At 41.7% G+C, this 19,399-nt stretch overlaps 1 protein-coding gene across 1 annotated transcript in view; it reads right to left on the reverse strand.

The window, feature by feature from the left end:
* Nucleotides 1–10,887, reverse strand: part of galnt9 (polypeptide N-acetylgalactosaminyltransferase 9) — a 78,252-nt gene extending 67,365 nt beyond the window's left edge. The window contains exon 1 of the mRNA XM_035659288.1: nucleotides 9,705–10,887. Coding sequence (XP_035515181.1) covers nucleotides 9,705–9,945 — 241 coding nt within the window. The 5' untranslated portion in view covers nucleotides 9,946–10,887. The remainder of the gene's footprint in view (nucleotides 1–9,704) is intronic.
* Between the last annotated feature and the right edge of the window lie 8,512 nt (nucleotides 10,888–19,399).

Below are 19,399 nucleotides of genomic sequence, written 5' to 3' on the forward strand. Positions count from 1 at the left end.
AATTTCATAACTAAATAAATGAGGAAAAATTAAAGACCCTCCCTCTAGCAAATACATGTATATATCCATGCAGTCCCTAAAGTTTAAAGGTCCAGTGTGTAAAATTTAAGAAGATCTATTGGCAGCACTGGAAGACAAGGTATGTTTTCATTAGTGTATAATCACCTGAATATAGGAATCGATATAATTTCTTTACCTTAGAATGAGTCGTTTTTATCTACAGACTGCAGGGTTGGCTTCCATGGAGTCTGCCATGTTCCTGCAGTAGCCCAGAAGGGGACAAGCATAATGCTGGCTCAATTTTTTCGCATGTTCCTAGTTTCTCCTTTGCGCTTGGAGGGGGATTGTGAAGCAGGGAGTTGCAATCCTACACACTGGTGCTGCAGAAGGTAACTTCTATAAAAATAACTTTTTGTCATGTTTGCTTCACTACATCCTGACAGTAGTACATGAGACAGATAATCTGTGAAAACATTTTGGCTCTTCACAGTGCTTCTCCACTGCGTCTGAACAAAAGCAACCAATTAGAGCCAAGAAAGATAGTTGATTGTTGAGTTTCATTCCCAGGTTGGTGAATGAAACTCAACAATCAACTATCTTTCTTGGCTCAACTCTCATTCAACTGTCTTCAAGCCACCAACCTAAAACATCAGTATTTGACAACCTGGGAATCATATGGCAAGTTATTTTTATAAAAGTTACCTACTGTAGCTTTAAAGCGCCTGTTAAAGAAAGTTTGTTTCAACAAAAGCGTGTTGTCAGCTTTATTCATATCCGTCTCTGCTGGCTTGACTGTTGTTTGACTATTTAAAATTCCATGAAACTGCAGGATAATGTCAGATAATTGTTATGCGAGCCAAGCTTCCAGTGTGGCCTCCACAGAAAAATCGAGCTGCGTCTGTTCTCCATATCAACAGATGGACACACAGACAATAAGTAAACAGCGCATACCAATGAAGAGCTCAGCTCTCAGCCTCACCCCTCCAGGAACTGCGGCGTAATCACCATATTTGGATGGCTTCAAATCCTCGGGTGCTACTGAAGATTTGTAATTGGAGCTGAATGGTTGCAAACTGACTTCTCCCACGAGAGGGATTTAGCATGCCCTGCACCAGCCACTGTGGTGGTATTTTGACAAGTATGGGTGGGGTTCACGTCACGGACTAGCCATCTGGCATAGCGGCCCATGTCACACAATAACACAGATACCCTCCAGAGCCGAGACTCGAGTCTGGAGGGCCTCTCTGTCTCTGCATGAGTCTTGAAAGCAGGACAATGCCTGCCAGCTTTGTTTTCTGGTTGCTGCATTATTTCTTCCCTGTGCCTTCCACTTCCTCTTTCTGACTGAAGGAAATTCCATTATGGGATGAGAAGCCTGAAAATCTGATCCACTGTTGTTTGTCTGTAGCACTTCAGCACTTCAGTTTAAAGATTCTGCAGAAGCAATCTCATGATGGGAGTTTGTATTTTTAACATTATGACAGCAGTGCAGCAAACTGATGGTGTTTGGAAGCTTTAACTGCGAAGGTTTATAAATCTTTATGTAGTAAAAATCTGTTTTGATAATGCCTGGTGGGTAATTTGAGGTAGCTAAATAGCTCTGCCTGGCTCTGATTCATCTTTTATGTTTTCTCCATTTCTTCTTTGGAAATTTATTTTGAGGAAAGCAGAAAGTCATACAAAAATTGAATATGCATAATTAATCAATAGCCAAACCCAAATACGTCTTTTACACAACAACATTTTTATTTCAGAAGTGTATTGTTTACGAACAAAAATAGAAGCTTTTAATACATATCTTGAAAGAAAGAATTGGACTGTGCACCTCTGCGGGTAGAGCAACACTGTGAGGATTAAGAGCTATTCCCACGGCGACTGCACAAGTTAAAAATGTATGCACACATGATCCTGTGAGGCACTTTGTATAAAAGCATCCAGTAAGTGGGCTGTTCTGTTCTGGTCAAAAAAAGATGACAACAACTAAAGGCCCCCGCGCTGCTCGCTGTAGTGTAGGACTTCAACCACTAAGACGGGATGAATGTTGATCATACCTGTACTAACTGACTGTGGAAATTTCCATGTATTTCCTGTGAAGTATTCTTTCATTCACTATTTCCGATGTGAGATTCACACTCCAAACACCACATTAGCACTTTCATCATCTCACTCCGAGGCAGTTACAGCTCAACATCTGCTTCTTCCACTCTGCTTTCATTCCCATCCAGAGCGTCAGCTGGATGCGGATCCTCGAAACGTCAGGCACCAATTTTAATCTCATTGTGTCCGAGTATACTTCCGTCCCTGTGCTCCTTCCTCACAATACATTTGTCCAAATCCCTCTGACATGACACATTAAACCCGTAACAGCTATAAATTATACAGCAACCCTTGGAATGTGTCTGATTTGGCCTTTATAAGATAGAGTCTAATAGTCAAAGATGACCCCATTTTTAATGAATGATTTAAGAGCAAGAGTGGATTTATGTGTGTCCAAAGTGATGCAGCGGAGAACTAAATATTGATGGTATGGGGATGGTGGGGGATTCACTGATCTCTTCAAGTAGGGAAAAATAACTCCTTCTTCTAGAGAGGTTTAAAGCTTCAAAGGCCAAAACAAATCTATGAAATATTGAGAGCTTGGAGAAGAACTACATTAATTCTAGCACTGCCACTCATAACAGCAGCAGGCATGTCAGTAGGATAACAACTCTGATTTGGAAATTGGTAGCACTAGACCTCTAAATTATCTCTAAACAATAGATTGTTGTCCTTATGCAAAATGTAAGCCCTACAAGAGCTTGCATGACAGTTCAAGTACACCAAATATATGCACATAAACAGCACAAACTGCAGAGGCAGGACATTAGGTTCATCTTTATTCATTTGTTTTTCACATACTAGCCACATTTTGCATTCGTTTAAAACTGTAGTTAGGCAGCTGCATTAAAATAACCCATTAATAACCCCATTCATAGTTTCAGTACGGCTTTCCCTGTCACACCGACTCTCAGCCATTGTCTTTGACTAAATACTGCTGCGTTGGAGTGAAAATGCTTTTCGGTATCAACGCAGAATCACACTAGCATGTATTTTGTGTGTATTGTTAGAACTGAATAGAAAGCATCTTCAATCTAATGTTTGTAATTACTAGGAGTGCAAAGCTATTATCTGTATCACTTAATTTCACACATAATATCTGCATTCTTATCTGTGTTCTGATTCACACAACAACTTGCTGGGAATTATCTACTGCCTCCTTCTTCTATGTCCAATTGCTTTCTACTAGACAAAAATTATATTATATTAAAAACATGTGCCTCAATTATTCAAATAAAATGGTGGTGTGCTATTGATAAAAAAAGTTAATTGTGTAGTATAGTTTAATTGAAAAAAAAAACTAAATGGAGGGGTGCATGCAATTGGAGAATAAAGTTAAAGTGTCTGGCTTTTTTGGCTGTTCTTCTAAGATGGTCCCTAATTCATTTATTTTTCTGTCTACTGCCAAATAATGAAAGATTTCAAAGAGTTTGTGTGTCAGGCTTAAATATGGCATTAACAGGTGTAAATAACACCTGTGCAGCATCAGTCAAGCTTCATGCAAATCTGGTCAGAACGGATCATGATTATTATAGACTGACCACACCAAACCCCTGAATATCAAACGTATTGCCTATAATTGATTACATTTCAGCAAATCTCCTGCGGAGTAGCAGCAGCTTCTGATAAAGTCTGAATCCGACAACTATGAGGCAAGATCCAGTTATGAGGAGCACCTTTTTGTCTGATTTCTGTGCGAAATTATGTCTGAAGGTCAATCTGATGACAGGTCTATTTAGCAGACGAAAAAAATTACAAATTCTACTGTGTCTGTCCGTTCGGGGTGCACTATCTGTTCCTATCTGAATGTATTTGTATTCAGTTACATCCTTAGTAGTCAAACATTTCAAAACAAAATGAAAGGAAACAAAAATCCATTCACATCATTAATTATCCAGCCTGGCATACTGGCTTATATGTCCCTCCTTCATCGGATGTCATCATTAAATGTTAGTAATGTGATCACTGCATGACTCAAGGCCAACAGTGTAAATAAGAGGAACGCTCGCTCCATCTTAAATACCCATTATTGTCTGTGGCTGACTGCTGATTGTCAGGTTAGCCGCTGAATTCATTATCATGATTCCTCAAGGCTGAGCAGAATTGATTCTTATCTGTTTCTGAAACTGTTTTGTCGACCAGAGCCTCATCTCCATATCGTTATTGGAATATATTTCATTTCATCATGCTTCACCGCGCTGTGATGTGGTGTCCCTACAGCCGCCGCCATTACACACTGCACAACAAAATATAGGCGCACCGTGATGTGTATCATTAAGATACAGTCAGAGTGTCAAGTGTGTGTCAGTGTGGAAAAGAGTGTGACATTTCTCATTTCTCATCAAGTCTTTGCCCCAGCAGGCTTAGCATATAAGCAGCGTTGGTTTCTTTGCCATAATTGGGCATTATAGATAAGAAGCATATCTGGTGCTGCAGCTGGGCCTGTGAGGCTGCCATCCCATCAGCACCTACGCACCGGGAGAAGGCCGGGAGTGACATGCATGGCTGATGACAAGAGTGTAGGACCGTGAGCTGAGGGACAACAGCCGAGCTCTAGCAATGACACATGGTCAGAACTCAGTAGTGGCACATTCACCTGCTAATGACAATATTTGTTTTTTAAGAAGCCTATTTTTAGAGCATTTCTGCTTCCAGTGACAGAATAGCAGAAGAAAGAGAGACAATTAAATGAAAATCAGGTAGTTTTATCTGAGCTTCATCCAATTTAAGCTTGACCTTAAGACCATCGGAATGAATCAATCTGATGTTGTTTTTGTTTATTAAATGTTTTTTTTTATTATTAAACTAGTCTCTTTTTACATATCTGAGCCTTGCAGTTGACAATTCACTACACCCTTTCCCTGAACAGCAATCATCCAATCGTAGCTTAGCAACTGTACCTAGGTATGGCAGGGCTTTGGATATCTGTTGATGCTGTGTATGGAGCTGTGGTGAGAGCAATGCTTGCATTTGAAGTGCTTAAAGTGGTCTTTTCTAGCCTTTTCAAACCAAAAAGTGTAAGGGATGGATTGAACAGTGTGTTTGTTTGTGTGTTTGCAATCCCGGCTAACCAGCCAAACTTAACTTAACATTTGCCAAACACGCTGATCAGTTATCAGGCTCAAAGATTTTACTCTAGTAACATGAAAATACAAACAAGTGTGTAAGCTAATTAGAATAAAATATTTAACATATTTCCTTATAATGTAAGGCCTATTATGTTAAACTGCAACACACAAACAATTGTTTTTTCTTTATTTCCATGTCTTCCATGGATCATTAACTGGGGAAGATGACTTTTTTTGTAACATGTAGCTTTATCCTTTAGCCTTTTAACACAATATCATGCATTTTGCCCAAAGCGCATATTTTATAGGGTTTTCGTTTGATAACAAGCCAGCTGCAAACATTAAAAAGTCAACCTCAGAAGGCCTTTCCAACCAACTCCTGGAGCTAAGGTTAGCTTAATTAGCTAGCCTAGCTACTGCTGATAAAATCTGTAACAACAGTTGTTCAAATTGAGTGTTACAATGGCAGCTAATCTTATTTGTGTTTAGTGTTCATTTAGTCAGAATCACAGGGCTTCAGCAGGTAAGTACCGGCGGGAAGGTATTTGCTGGTTCTAATGCAGTACTTAAGGTCAAATCGCTGCTTCATAAGCTTGTTAACAAGCTTAAAACCTCCTCATCTGATTACCCAAAGACGGTGGCATCCACAGCACAGCGGTGCTACTGATAACCCTCATGTTGCTCATTTCTGCGCAGAATGGGCTGCTGATAAAGCTTGACTGTTGTTTTCTTGTTGGGAGTCTGGTGACCATCTATCAGGCGACCATAAAAGAGAATTCTGCGACTTGTTTATGTCCTTCAAATCTAATTGGACCTTGCTGCAGCTCCCACGGCATGCCATTGGTAGGCAATAAACAACAGAGGGAATGGGCAATTACTTCATAACGCTGCCGGACATGGTAATAGTTATTGGCGCGCTGAGTCCTCCTCTCACCATAGTTATTCCCAGTGGCCATAGAATACAATTTGTGGTCTGTGCACGATTTAGAAAAAGGGGCAGTGACCTGGGATATAAGGATATGATTAAGTATGCCATTAAAGAGCTCAAGACAAATCATGGAGGGATTGTGACAACCAGCGAACGTTCCCAGCCTGTGTGCACTCCTTGGTACACATTGCCGCTGTCAAAGAAAAATTATGAACCGCAATTGATTCCTTTTTCTGTCTTAGACTTGGATTGCATAGAAAGAGATACAGTATGTGTCTGTAGAGTTTGTTTGCAAATTGTAAATTGGAATTTGTAATGCTCACAATGAACAAATGGGTTTGTTGAATTATTGGATTCAGCAATTTTCTATGTGTAGCTCAATTTGAAATTCAGTGTAACAGCCTTACACTGCATGTGATTGTTGCTGAATTTTTTTATACTTATTTAATTCATTTTAGACTCACACCTAGGTTCAGGATGCTTTTATTCTCTTGTATTCCTATGTTAACTGGAAGACAGGCAACTGTGCCAGCTTTGCACTTAGTTCATTGCTTGTTCCTCTCTTCAGCCCATAATCGACTGTTACTCTCTCCACTTGTGAAAGATCTGCAAATTGTGTCCCAGCTACTTGGACTCGATTGTGCTACTGTACTGTGCTGAAGAGTCAGTTTTGAGAATTTAAATTTATGAACCTGATATGATTTTCGCTAACATAAAACAATTGACACGAAATGCACCTCTTCAGACTGTGTACAACTAGCCTAGAGGAGAGGAGGCGGATGCCCTCCAGCCAGAAAAGTCAATTAACAATTAAACTTAATAACCCAGATTCATGTTTTAAAATCTACCCACTCAAAATTGGCATGAGACTAATTGATACAATCCATATAGACTTTCCCACGCCCATTGTATAACCTCACAAGTAAATGTTTAAGTAGATAAGTGCTGCTTTTTCTCTCAGCCCTTAAAAAGTTTCTCAGACACAGTGTGTTTCTGTCCCACTGCAGTGACACTGTGGGGTTGACTGGCTTATAGTTTCATTGTCTCTATATAAAGCCAAGTGACTGAGGGGATGCATTGTACTTTTTAAGAGGCAATGCCTGCTGGCTGGATGCCAGATGCCAGGCATAACTCAAAGTGACAGAGTGACCCTCAAATAGCTGCCGAAGCTCGGCCATAATAACACAATCCTGCCGAGACGGTCCACAGTCTCACTGTTTTGCAGCCATGAAGCTGTGAAACGTCCTCAACTACTGACTGTTGAACAGTCAGTTGAGGACAAAAACAGTCAAATGGACTGTCAATGCACTTTTTAGGGCTCTTTCTAACATTACAAATCAGTTAGAGATACTGTATCTTCAACCACAGGGAAACGCTTACTTTCTCCATATATCTTCCATTTCTTTTCTGCCTTTAATTTAGCATTGAAACACATTTCAGGGGATTGAATTGTAATTAAAGGGACATTAAGGTATATTTGACCTCTACTGGTGACCAGCATGAAATACAACAACACAAGCAGAACCCGCCTCCTCCTACATCCTCCTTATCCCGCAGACCCCCTTCAGCAGCCTGTGATTTACACAGATGCTAAAGTCACAATTTCCCTAGTAAATAGGAATGGACTTTACTGATAAATTAGAAATCAATCAGTAACACCTTGCTAAGCAGTAACATTTCAGCACACTGATTTCTCATTATTTGGTTTGTGAACAAGACATTGTAGCTTTAGTAGATGAAACATCATGCTTCAAAACACATCCCTTATCACTGTTGTGTGAATAGGTTGGATTATTTTGAGTTTGTTTAAAAAGCCTGTGTGTGAGGAGTTTTAATCCAAAACTGAGGTTGGGCTGGAATACATGTAATACTATTTTTTATATATATATTTAGGTATTTTTTAGGCAGGTATTTAGGCACAAAGGTAGCTAATTTAGTAATCAGTGAGTCATTGTCATTCAACAACTCTATCAACCCCCCCCTGCACATGCATTAGGATCTATTGGTGCTTTACAGCAGTACAGCATGTCTGTGGCACTCTCATACAACACCACTGACATTGTCTTGAAGTATGCCACCACAGCAGACCCAACAGTGTGAGAACACTGTGCTTATGATCCCACATAGCCTCGGTATCCTGTGAGTGAGCACTGGTCAGTCCAAAAAATACACTAAATTCAAGAAATGTGTTTATTTCGTTTGACCTGCGCAGGAGTCAGTGGGAACCTATCCAACAGTAAATTACTATCCTCTTCTCCATAAATTGTTGGCTTTGAGTCTTTAAACCAACATTAGTAGACAGACATTTATCAGGAAATAGTAGAAAATAAGAGTTCTCGGTTTACTTGCTGATGACATGCATGTCATTAGAGCTGAAACAATTAATCGATTAGTCGATTGTCTGATTCTCTTGGAAATTGAGACAGGCTTTTTTCATAATTTTGACATTTAGTAGTCCAAACAATTCATGTTGCAGCCCCAATTTTCAGTCATTTAAACAATGTTGTATCAAATGTATGCATTTATGTGTAAAAAGTAATTGAATGAGTATAATTGAATGCATTGGAGTATGTGATTCTGACATGAATTCTGAGGAAGTAGAAATTTGTTTGCTTCATGTACGTGACTTATTAAACACTGACACATAGTGACGTATACACTTTTAATATGTCATGTACTGGATCCAGATCAGTCTTTTCAAGCATGACTGATGCCAAACAAATGCCTGATTGTATCTTTAACATCAGTCCTGATTGTGTTTGATTTCCCACAGGAGAACAGACCATGAGGAGTCATAGGTAACCTAACCTGATTTTAAAGATTGCTGCTCTGCTGGGGAGAGCAAATCCGCCCCACAGACTAATGGCCATGTAATGAAATACAAGTCTGTCATTCCGCTATATAGCCATTACATTAGACTCTCCTTCAAAACTCAGACAGCTTGTTAAATCTGATATGTTTCACCAGCACTGCCTCCAGTGAAATGAGCTGCTGCTGAGAGACAGACTTCCTCTGAGTGGAATTCCTTGCAGATCTGCAGACATCAATACTTATAGCATAAGTTTATGTGAAGTTTACAACAAGTCAATTATGGGGTTGGGGGTGGCACAGTCTGATAGGCTGTTAAAGTAACAGCCCCGTAAAGTCTATCAACACAAGCGGTATTAAGCACATATACCAAGTATTGCACTGTAATACATCACCCTGCTTCATTAGCTTCTTAACAGGCAGGGTCAGTGCTGCAGAGGCAGCAGACCTTAACCTGGTTTCATGTGCAAAATGAAGCAGATTTCTCACCGTTTTACCAAAGAAATGAGGCTACAGGCTGACAGGCTGAAAAATATGCATGAGTCATGCTTCAGGTCTACGGAAAACTCACCTCAATGCATGCAGCCAGCACATATTTTAGATTTTGGAAGACAGTTTGGTCAATCAATCCAAAAAAGTGCTCTACATTGCATAAGGAGTGTATTTTCAGCAGGTATAGACACAGTTCACACAGTGTTTTATTTGCAGTGGTCATTGTTTACTTCGGTGTGCTGATGACCTCTTTACTAGTAAGTTACACATTGTGCCCACCTTTCATTATTATTGAGCCTATCAAGCCCTACCGTTCAGCTGGTTGTAGACCACATCCTCCAGCCTCTCCAGCCTCTGGAGAATAGACTGCCTGTCCACCAAGTTGGAAACTTTGCCATTCCTGGCTCGCAGCCTCTGGTCAGAAATACGCCCTATCTGGATGAGCTCCTCGGATCGGTCCTGGATCCTGCAGTAGACCGAGAACAGGATAATCCCCACAAACACTAAAATGTTGACGGTCAGCAAAGTTTTGATTTTGCGTGCCACAGCCATGAAAGAAGAATATTGTCCGGCCGACTCAGTCAAGCCCAGCAGCTGTCCGTGTGCGGTGGCCTGCTTTGCCACCTTACTGTGTATTCCTGGAGGGGGATTTTCTGCTGGGGGGGGAGGTCAACTCGTTAAGAGCCCCCCGGAGGAGCTGGCGGATCCGTTCAGCACCACGGACAGCTCAGCGGGCTGCGCTCACTTCTTTAGCGGGGCATCGCGCCCGTCACATGGAGCTCCGAGGTCGGGAGAGGTTGCTGGCGGCCACGGTGCTCGACTCCAGCCGGCGAGCGACGCTTTCTTTACGGGCTTCACTGGCCGAGAAACAGCTGCACACGCTCTGCCGTCGCTGGAGCTACATATTACAAACGCCAAACGACGCCAGGGAAGGCATTCATCCTCTAGAGCAGCCTACGGCAGTTGCAAAACATCTCTCCTCCGCAACGTGATAAGTCGCCAGTTCCTTAGCCCCAATATGTCTGGTCCATCTTCCAGGAGGTGCGCTGCAATAACCGCTCGCATCGAAGCACCCTCCTGCTAACGCCGCTCGGCTCTGACATCCCCCGTTTTCAAAGGCGTTGTGCTCGCTCGATCCGTCCCGCTCTGCAAATGTGAACCCGAAGGAGCTTATGTCCGGATAAATATGTGCACGCTTCAAAAACAAGGCGGCGTTTCTCTCCCGCGCTGTCTGCTCCCCCCCGCCGTGTCTCTTCTCGCCCCGCGGTTGTCTTTCCGTCAGTCCATTGTTGTCCCCGTTGTCGGCGGTGCGGAGCAGGATGAGTTGAGAGCAGATTTGCCCTCATATGCAGTGGGAGAGATGCAACCGGACTCTGGCATGCTGTCTCCCTCCTCTTCCCAGCCTCTCCGCTCTCTGTCAGGGAGGGAAGAGCCGCCGCTGCGTCCTGACGTTCGGAGACACAATCATGAATATTCAGGAGACGTGTTGGTCTCGCAGGATTAAATAAACAGCACGACTATGGAAGCAGCAAATACTTCCACTCGATGGAGCAGCATCCCCCCTATCAGTTATTGAACTGTGAAAAATGTGACATGTTGACAGATTGTTGCTGATTGATCCGTAATGCAAGGTTAACAGTTTCCCTCTCACCTCTGATGTCCCAGCCAGGGGCAGCTTAAAGCTTCACAGCCATGGTGCATATAGGTTTTAATCTGAATGTTATGCAACCCTCCCCGCATACATGCATCGTCAACCTCAGGACTATAATCATCCTTTCACGAATCACATGCTTGGATGGAGTTTCAACCCCATCATAGGCCTATTAGAACAAACAAACATACCCTGCACCCAGTAAACAATCCATCAAACACATTGGGAAAGGAGGTAGCATTCATTTATATTTCGATGTGAAGAACCTTCACAAAAGAAGTTCAACTTTTATCAACACAAAAATCCCCCATTGCAGGTTCCTGACTCTGCACAGAAGCCCCACAGCTATAATCTTTAAGGACATGGGTGGTATAGACCACAGCATGCAGTAATGATTCTGAACATCAGCAGCCAGTTCCAATGACTTCCTCCTCACAACCCAATATACTGTAACCTCCCTCCTGCCACTGCCAGCTCCTCATCTCCAATTCCAATTGAATTATAGCTCAAGTAAATCAGGTACAGAGGGATTCAGTCTCACTGTGTACTTTTACTTGATTAAGCAAACCCAGACATGGCACAGGCTTCCCAAAGCACTTTGATCCCACTTCATACCCACCGGAGGACCTCAGATTTATACTCTTCAGTGTGTTTGCTGCTTCACTATAATCAGATGGCAGCTGTAACTGTTGAAAAAAAAAACCTTTATAGATCGCACAGCTCTTTGTCAGAGAACGTCTGGTACGAACGTGATCTTGTAAGTATTCTCATGCCTCTTTAAATGCCTTAATGGTCTACGTCTTCAAGATGAAATCAATTCTGCTTTTCTGAGAACAGATTTGAGAGCTTTCATTTTTAACCCTCTCGGAAATCTGTGTCAGAGTTGGAGAAGTGGTGCGCTGTGGTGCTGAGCACGCTCTTCGAAGAGCACAGCCTCATCAAGATACAAACTTAACTCAAGAGCACAAAGATGATCAGTGGTCCATATATTCTACAACGTCCCTGCAGTCCAAAATGTGGTTAAACAGGGTTTTAAAGGTGCAAAATGCTGAATCCAACAAAACAACACACTGATTATACTTCTTTTGGCATTGTGAGGATACACTTTCCTGTCATCTACCCCTGTGTTTTAATGAATGTAGCCCATGTGCTTCCTCTCCAGTCGTGCAGCTCCTGTGTTTCTCAGCTCTGTATGACATTTACATTCCTGCCGCACAAGTCCCATTACAAAAGGTGCTGATTTAATTTGAGGTCTGCAGAAACAGACAGACTGTGGGGAAATCACTGCTACAGCCGCCATGCAGACCTCAGCACAGCTGCTGATACAGCAGCTACAGTATCACTGCCCCCTATGCTCCTCTAGCTGCAGGACTCTCTGAAGACTTCTGTTCCATTTTCTGCATTCAGCACCCTGCATGCCTCTGTGACTGCAGACACTGGCACTCAAGTGTTTTAACCATATTAACCTGGGTCATTGCCAGCTGCCCCTTAGTCATCCCACTCAGTGTTTCGAAGCCACTTGAACATATTCAGTGGGAGGAAGGACACAGGCTGGATAGGACTGTGTGCACCTCCTGCTGAAAGACAGCTGGAAATATCTACAGCCTTGTATTCACCAGATCTGTGTTCACAGGAAGTCGTGGCTTACACAGTAAATATCCTGCAAAGAGCAGAACTCACTCAAAATGTCAGTATGAATCAGTCTGATTAATGAAAGGAAAAACAAAGGCAAAGCCGAAACAGTCCTTTAGCCCAGACACAAGGTAAAGAAACTTTCAATGTTAACCGTAGCTTAAAAGCCAAGGACAGGAACCTTTTTATTGAAGACTAAGGACCAGGACATTTGTAAACAAACCATTTGCCAGTAAGTGCTAGCTGACTTATTTGGGATCTAGCCTGCAAAATTAAATTAGCAGTGAACCTATCCAACATTGGATGTTTGTTAGCTTTCACAGCAAGCCAAGGTGCAGGACAAGACATGGGTCCATGTTGACACATCCAGCAGATATGGATGAACATTAGCATCAGTTGTTGTGTCATGTTTCAGGAGGCCTGATGAATGTAGGTCCAGTATTCACTCTCCTCATAGCTCTGTTTTGGTCTCACTCAAAAAATATCTCTTCTATGACTCTTCAGCAGCTAAATGCTCCACAATGTTTATCAGCTAGTTTCTAACATTGTTTGTGTGCATGCTGTTTTGTGCCAGGCAGGTGACCTATAAAGTCAAATTATCAGAGTCAATTTATCAGCTTTATTTGACTGAAAATAAGAGCCTCATGCTTTTGGAAATTAGGCTGATAAGAACGGTGACAGTGAACCAAAACTGTAATGTTGGGGGGCCGTACAAACCAAAACAATGAATGGAATTATGCTAAAAGGCTCCGTAGAGGTGAGTAGTTGCACAGTCAAGTATTAGATGTATTTCACATTACACATTTGATCTTTTGCTAAAATATTGATTATTGCAGCTTTAAAAAGTAAATAACATATATTATACAAGGACCAAGCAGTAAATATAGGTAGCCAGGAGCCAAGAGAAGTCTTGGCCCCAAGGAGGATATTACCTACTGTAAAATCCAAGGTAGCAAGTGCTTTGTTGGGGACCATTTAGTTTGCTGCACTCCAGTGATTTTAGTACACTGGGCATTCTCGTCAGTTGAAGCAGCTCTTCACTGTTTGGTTCACAAAAGGCAGACATGGCCGGGCAGAGTGAATGTGTTCAGACAAGATGCTATTAAGCAAGGACAGCCAGAAGTCAACAGATCACACACACCCACCGCATTGCAGGACTAAATTTAACAGCAGAGTAAGATATCAAAATAACTTTTCATCCAATTTGTTTGTCTTTGGTAATAGTGTGTTTATTCAACATTTTATCCAGGTTTCAACCAACCACATGCAAACTCTGTCCTTGCCATTCTAATAGAATAAAAAAAAAGCTCATGGGTATGTTGATGGAATTTAATAAAAGAAAGACCTTGTGGTTTTTTTTAAAAGTAAAGTAGTTTGTGTTCAGTATAATGCAAACTAACAATTGCTAGAATTGGCAAACACTAAGCACAAACAAAAACATGCAATATTTAAAAAGTAAATTATTAAAGCCTATCTGACCTCTAGACACCGCAACTTTCATCCAAAAATATGCAAGGTTGTTACTTTCCTTAGATAAAAAGTTGAGCCCTGCATTTGTATTCACAGTGCCTCATATGCATAAGGTTTTGGCATAAACACAAACAATCTAATTCACCACAATCAAGGTCAGTGTGACCATTGAGAGAAGGAAAAAAAAGCAGCTGACAAATCTGATGCAGCAGGAACAGCAGTACTGATGTAGCTGAGCAAATAATCCATGTTTGTCCCTGATCAGCTGACATACACACTTGCTGTGTCGCTTTTAGAATAAAGGACCCACTCTAAGATTCTCGTTGGTCACTAATGTAGTGCTGTCTGCTCCACTGCCAGAGCTAAGTTCATACATTATCACTTTGACCCCCAGGCTAACAGCTAAGCCCCAGTTCTGTCTGCCTTAACTTAGCTCATTCACATTCTACCTCGAGCCACTTCTCCCCACTGCGCTGCTGCAGGAGCTGTTGATTTGCCTAATGCCTTAACTAAATTAGAATAATAACCCTGTGGACTGGAATATGTGGTGGCCCCGGGCAGATTTTTACATGTTTTTGGTGTTTCTACAACATAGATTAGGCAACACTGGGGGCCAGCAGCTGAATGTTTATCAGAGCTGGGGCCTCATTAAGACACAATGTGCTCCTTGACCTTGGAAGCCAACTGTGGCTGTACCTGTAATGCATCACTCAGTGGCATCCCATTCACAAATGCAAAGTGCTTTTTTCTCAAGTGGGGACACGGCAAATCTTGATGTTAATGAGACAAAGACAGAGGCGGGCACTCCTTCTGTACACACATTGTCAAACACAACAGTGACAAGAATTATCAGTGTAAGAGCTAGCAAAACATTGAGCTGGAGACCGAGAACATCAAATATCAAAATGTCAAAATGAATGATTGGATTTATCAATATGAGCATAAGCTTGGCTTCTCAGTGTGTTTGTATAAATGGAGAAGAAGCTCTTGAGACGCCCACAAATGTTTCTTGATTTATGGCAGAAGCAATTACATCTTGCCAGTGTACCGATGCTTGATGGGCGAATCGGTGCAGGTAATTAGAAAGAATAATGAAACAGTGAGCCAAGGGAATGAATCCCCGCATCAAAAAATCTAATCAAAGATAAATGGACTATCCATATTACCTAGTCATTATGCCGGAAAGATTATTGTTTTAAATCCCTCTGTGCACCAGCTATGGACTCTTTCTCAAACAAAAGCCATTACTCTGCTGACACCTCCGACTTGTTTGCAGACTGATTGATATTCCATGGCTTGTGAGCATTCCTCTAGTTTATGTTTTCAATTTCTGGGTGAGACAATGGGTGGGGGTATTTCATACTGAGAAAAACAGCTATTGATGGATTTACAAAAGAATACAGAAATGTTATTAAAATGCACCCAGAAGCATACATTTGAGCTCCGACAGAGGCACATGCACACACATAAACAAAGACACGAAGCTCTATGTGTTGGCTAATTTAATTGCCGCATTAAAGTGCACTGCTGGAACTGTTGTGAGAATTTCTATACTGTCAATGCTAAACCCTTTAAAGCGGAATCAGCTATAATTACAAACAAATCCTCTGCTCAGTTCTCTACTCTGTTCAATTGCATTTCCCATAACATATTGCTGCTGTGGTGACAAAACCTCCCCTTAATCTTCATGGAATTTGTTTAAAGCCCTTTATATAATTTAAAAATTAATGTAAATTCAAAATATATTGCTTCATTCTACTCAAAAGCATTCACAAGCAGTGTTAACTTGCATGAACACTGAACTAGCACACCAGATATATGGTGTAATATTGTAATAACTATATAGATTCACAAGAAAGTTAAATGGGAAAAAATGTTTTATGGAGTTTATAGTTTGACATTTTGGGAAATGAGCTTGTTTGTTGTCTTGATGAAAGTTAGATGAGAAGATTGATACCACTCTTATTTCAGTTGCTAAACATGAAGCATATATCAGGAGCTTAGCACAGAGGCTGGAAAAAGCTAATCTGGCTCTGTCCAAAGGTAAAAAATAGCAGCACAGCTAAAGGTCACAAAATGACACACTACATTGCGTTTGTTTAATTTGTTGAAAACCGAAATGTTAAGATGACAAGTTTTGGTTTTACTTAGAGCGTGCTTCTGCTTCAGTGACGTATTGCCTGGCAACCTGACGTGAAGAGATATGATGACTTAATTAGGGAGCTTTAGAAGCTTTTCAACGTTGGCCAGAGCTCAGCTAGCTGTTTTAACCTGCTTCCAGTCTTTATGCTAAGCTAAGATACACATGTAAGAGTGGTATCAATCTATTTATCTAAATCTCAGCAAAAAAAAAGCTGTTATCCTAGGGTGACCATGTTTTCAAACCTCCAAACCAGGACCCTTAAAAGTGTATCACCTGTTCATGCATGTGCACATGGATGTACTTGTGCAATCACCATAGGCATTTTCAACAGGAGTGGGGACAATTATTTCAGCACTTAGCACACCTACTGAGTGCACCTTTCTACACCGTGCACATCATGAACGCAGGATTTTCTTTGGCGGGTACTTAACAAGTAGTCCCCTGGAGCTCTTTAGAAAAGACTGACTCTATGGCAGCTAACTGTTAGCATCTTAACAGGTTCTGTCAGAAAGATCCACACGCTTGCCTATGACTAAGGAGAAACCTTGACAACGACACACTGACTGACTGGCACACATACAGACAAATTAGTGCTGAATTCAGACACGTGGTGCTTTGCTGTTATGTTTTTACGTATATTGGGGTCGGTAATAATGAGTGGGGCAGAAGAGGATAGACAGATATGTAAAGCAGGTTTAAACCAATATAATATAATTATTATTATAATTGTGGTGAAAACCGGGACAATTTGGTGGTGAATGTTAAAAACAGGACATTTTAGTGTTTTACAGGTGGGACTTGTTGGGACTCGGGACACCCATCTTGAAACTGTGACAATCCCGGACAAACCACCATATTATTTCCCACAATGTCGAACTATTCCTGTAAGGTAAATTTATTTGCAGCTGACTCACATTTGAACCAGAGTCAGTGTTTCCATTGTTTTGTTTTTCGGTCCAGCCACAGATTTGTCTTCACACCACATCAATTTTGTGTAGAAATGAATGCAATAAACAGACATTAGTTGAACATCAGCCTTAAAAACTAACACTGTGAACAATAACTTTCAAAGTACCAGCAAACTGTGGCACGGTCTGATATGTTTTGAACTGATACCAGGAGGATATTAGGGTCCCATTTTCACAAATGACCCACATAATAGCTATAGATGACAATTGCAGAAAGACATTGTCTCAGCTTTCATTTTTGTTGCTTTATTTACACAACAAAGTGTTCACTGGCACCAGTTTATGGTCGCTCGCTGAGTGGCAAACTCAGAGCTGATTCAAGTCAGTTTCTTGTCCGTTTGTGGCCAGAAGGAGCCAGCAGCCAACATCTCAGCCAACGCTCTAATCACAGGCTCACAGCAGCCATCACAGACCTAGTTGCTAATCAGTCAACACAAACACGCACACGCAAACAAGCATACATGCATGTGCATACAAACCAGTGACTGCACAAATCGTTCCAGCATGCACACACGAAATCAATGTGTGGTGGCTTACTTCAGATATATTTTTTATCAGTCTGGGGTTTTATTTAAGTTTAAAAAGTCTAATTGCTGTTTCATATGCTAACAGGAGTACATTCTAGGAGACACATTAAATACGAGTATTTTGCACAAAATTGCATTTGGATAGTTTTGGCACTTTTATCTATCTGTATCACCACAATACAATTTTCTACACATATCATGCATGCGTTAGGTGAAGACACTCCTCAAAAAACATACAGTACAACCACACGGATGCCCACACTCTCCTCACACACATAATAATCCCTGCTGCCAGTGTTGCCTCCGAAAGAACAAAGTCGTAGTTGGCAGCGGGGATCAAAGCATGCAGATGGTCTGACTGGAATTCACTTTCGGAGCAGAACAATACGCTGCCCATTGTTAAGCTAATGTCACCGCACGAAAACCAGCCACGGATCCAAGCTTTAGACAAAGAGATCATGCTTTACATCCCATCACTGCGATGGGAGAATATGATGCTGTGTGGTCAGAATGGGGCTGACATGTAAGCATTCTGCCAATTGCCAGGGAAAAAAAGAGAAAAGTGGAGGGCCAGGAACAGACATCAAAGCAGCACGCCTCGTCCCTCCTGTTAAAGCCTGCTTTTGCTCAATTGTAATTAAAGATAGAGGCGCACACATGCAGTATGTCTCCCAGAGAAAATAATTACATGCCTCTGCCAGGGAAGAGGGCATGTGGGTGGGTGTAGAGAGGAGGGGAGGGGTGGTGGTGGTGGTGAATGAATGTAAGGCCGTGCAGGGGCTGAGGTGTGTGCAGAGGAAGGGGAAGCCACAGGGGATTGCAGCGGCTGAGGTCGAAGCGGATGCAGAGGACTGTGGGTCATCGCTCCTCTTTGCACAGCTCTCCATTCAAAGTCCCTCAACACGCACACACATACACACACACACACACTCCCTGATGGCTGATTAGAGGGCAGAATGAGATAGAGAATGAGGGAGGATGGGGGTCAGGAGTGTGTGGAGGGGCGTCTTTTAAACAACTCTCCCCCCAGAGGCCATTCACAGGGAGAGAGAGAGAGAGGTAGGATGAAATTATGTTCACCAGTTGAAGCTGTATTCAATTTGGCATCGCACCAAAGATACAGTAGCTCAAAATCACGTAGAATCACAACACGCACTGGAGCTAAATTCATGTGTTTGTGGCATTCATTTGTCATTGATGTTTTTGCAGCATAACAAGATTGTGGTCCATGACACTACCCATAATGAGAATGCAGCCATATAGTGATCCATGACGGTAACCAGTGAGTCAGTGGAGCTGGATGGTAATCCATCAAGCAGACATCATCCAGCCAGAATCAGTAGAGATTAGAGTTTTTTTCCCCATTTCATTTTGTATAAGGGAAATTAGTAAAACTAAGTCTGGTCATTTATTCCACTTAGAATTTGTTGTGGTTTGCAGAGACATTAGGTAATTGGGTACTGCGGTGTAACTGTACAAGTTTTTTTGTGTGCTCCTGTAATCTGCATGTATCCATCACACTGCAGTTCAGGTTCGTTTGACCTGAAAGGAATAGTTTCAACATTTTAGAAGATAAGCTCGTTTGTTTTGTTTGCTGAGAGTTAGATGATTCCAC

Source organism: Morone saxatilis, unplaced genomic scaffold (genome assembly GCF_004916995.1).
Source record: "Morone saxatilis isolate NCDOM2014 unplaced genomic scaffold, NCSU_SB_2.0 Contig16, whole genome shotgun sequence".
Lineage (NCBI taxonomy): Eukaryota > Metazoa > Chordata > Actinopteri > Moronidae > Morone > Morone saxatilis.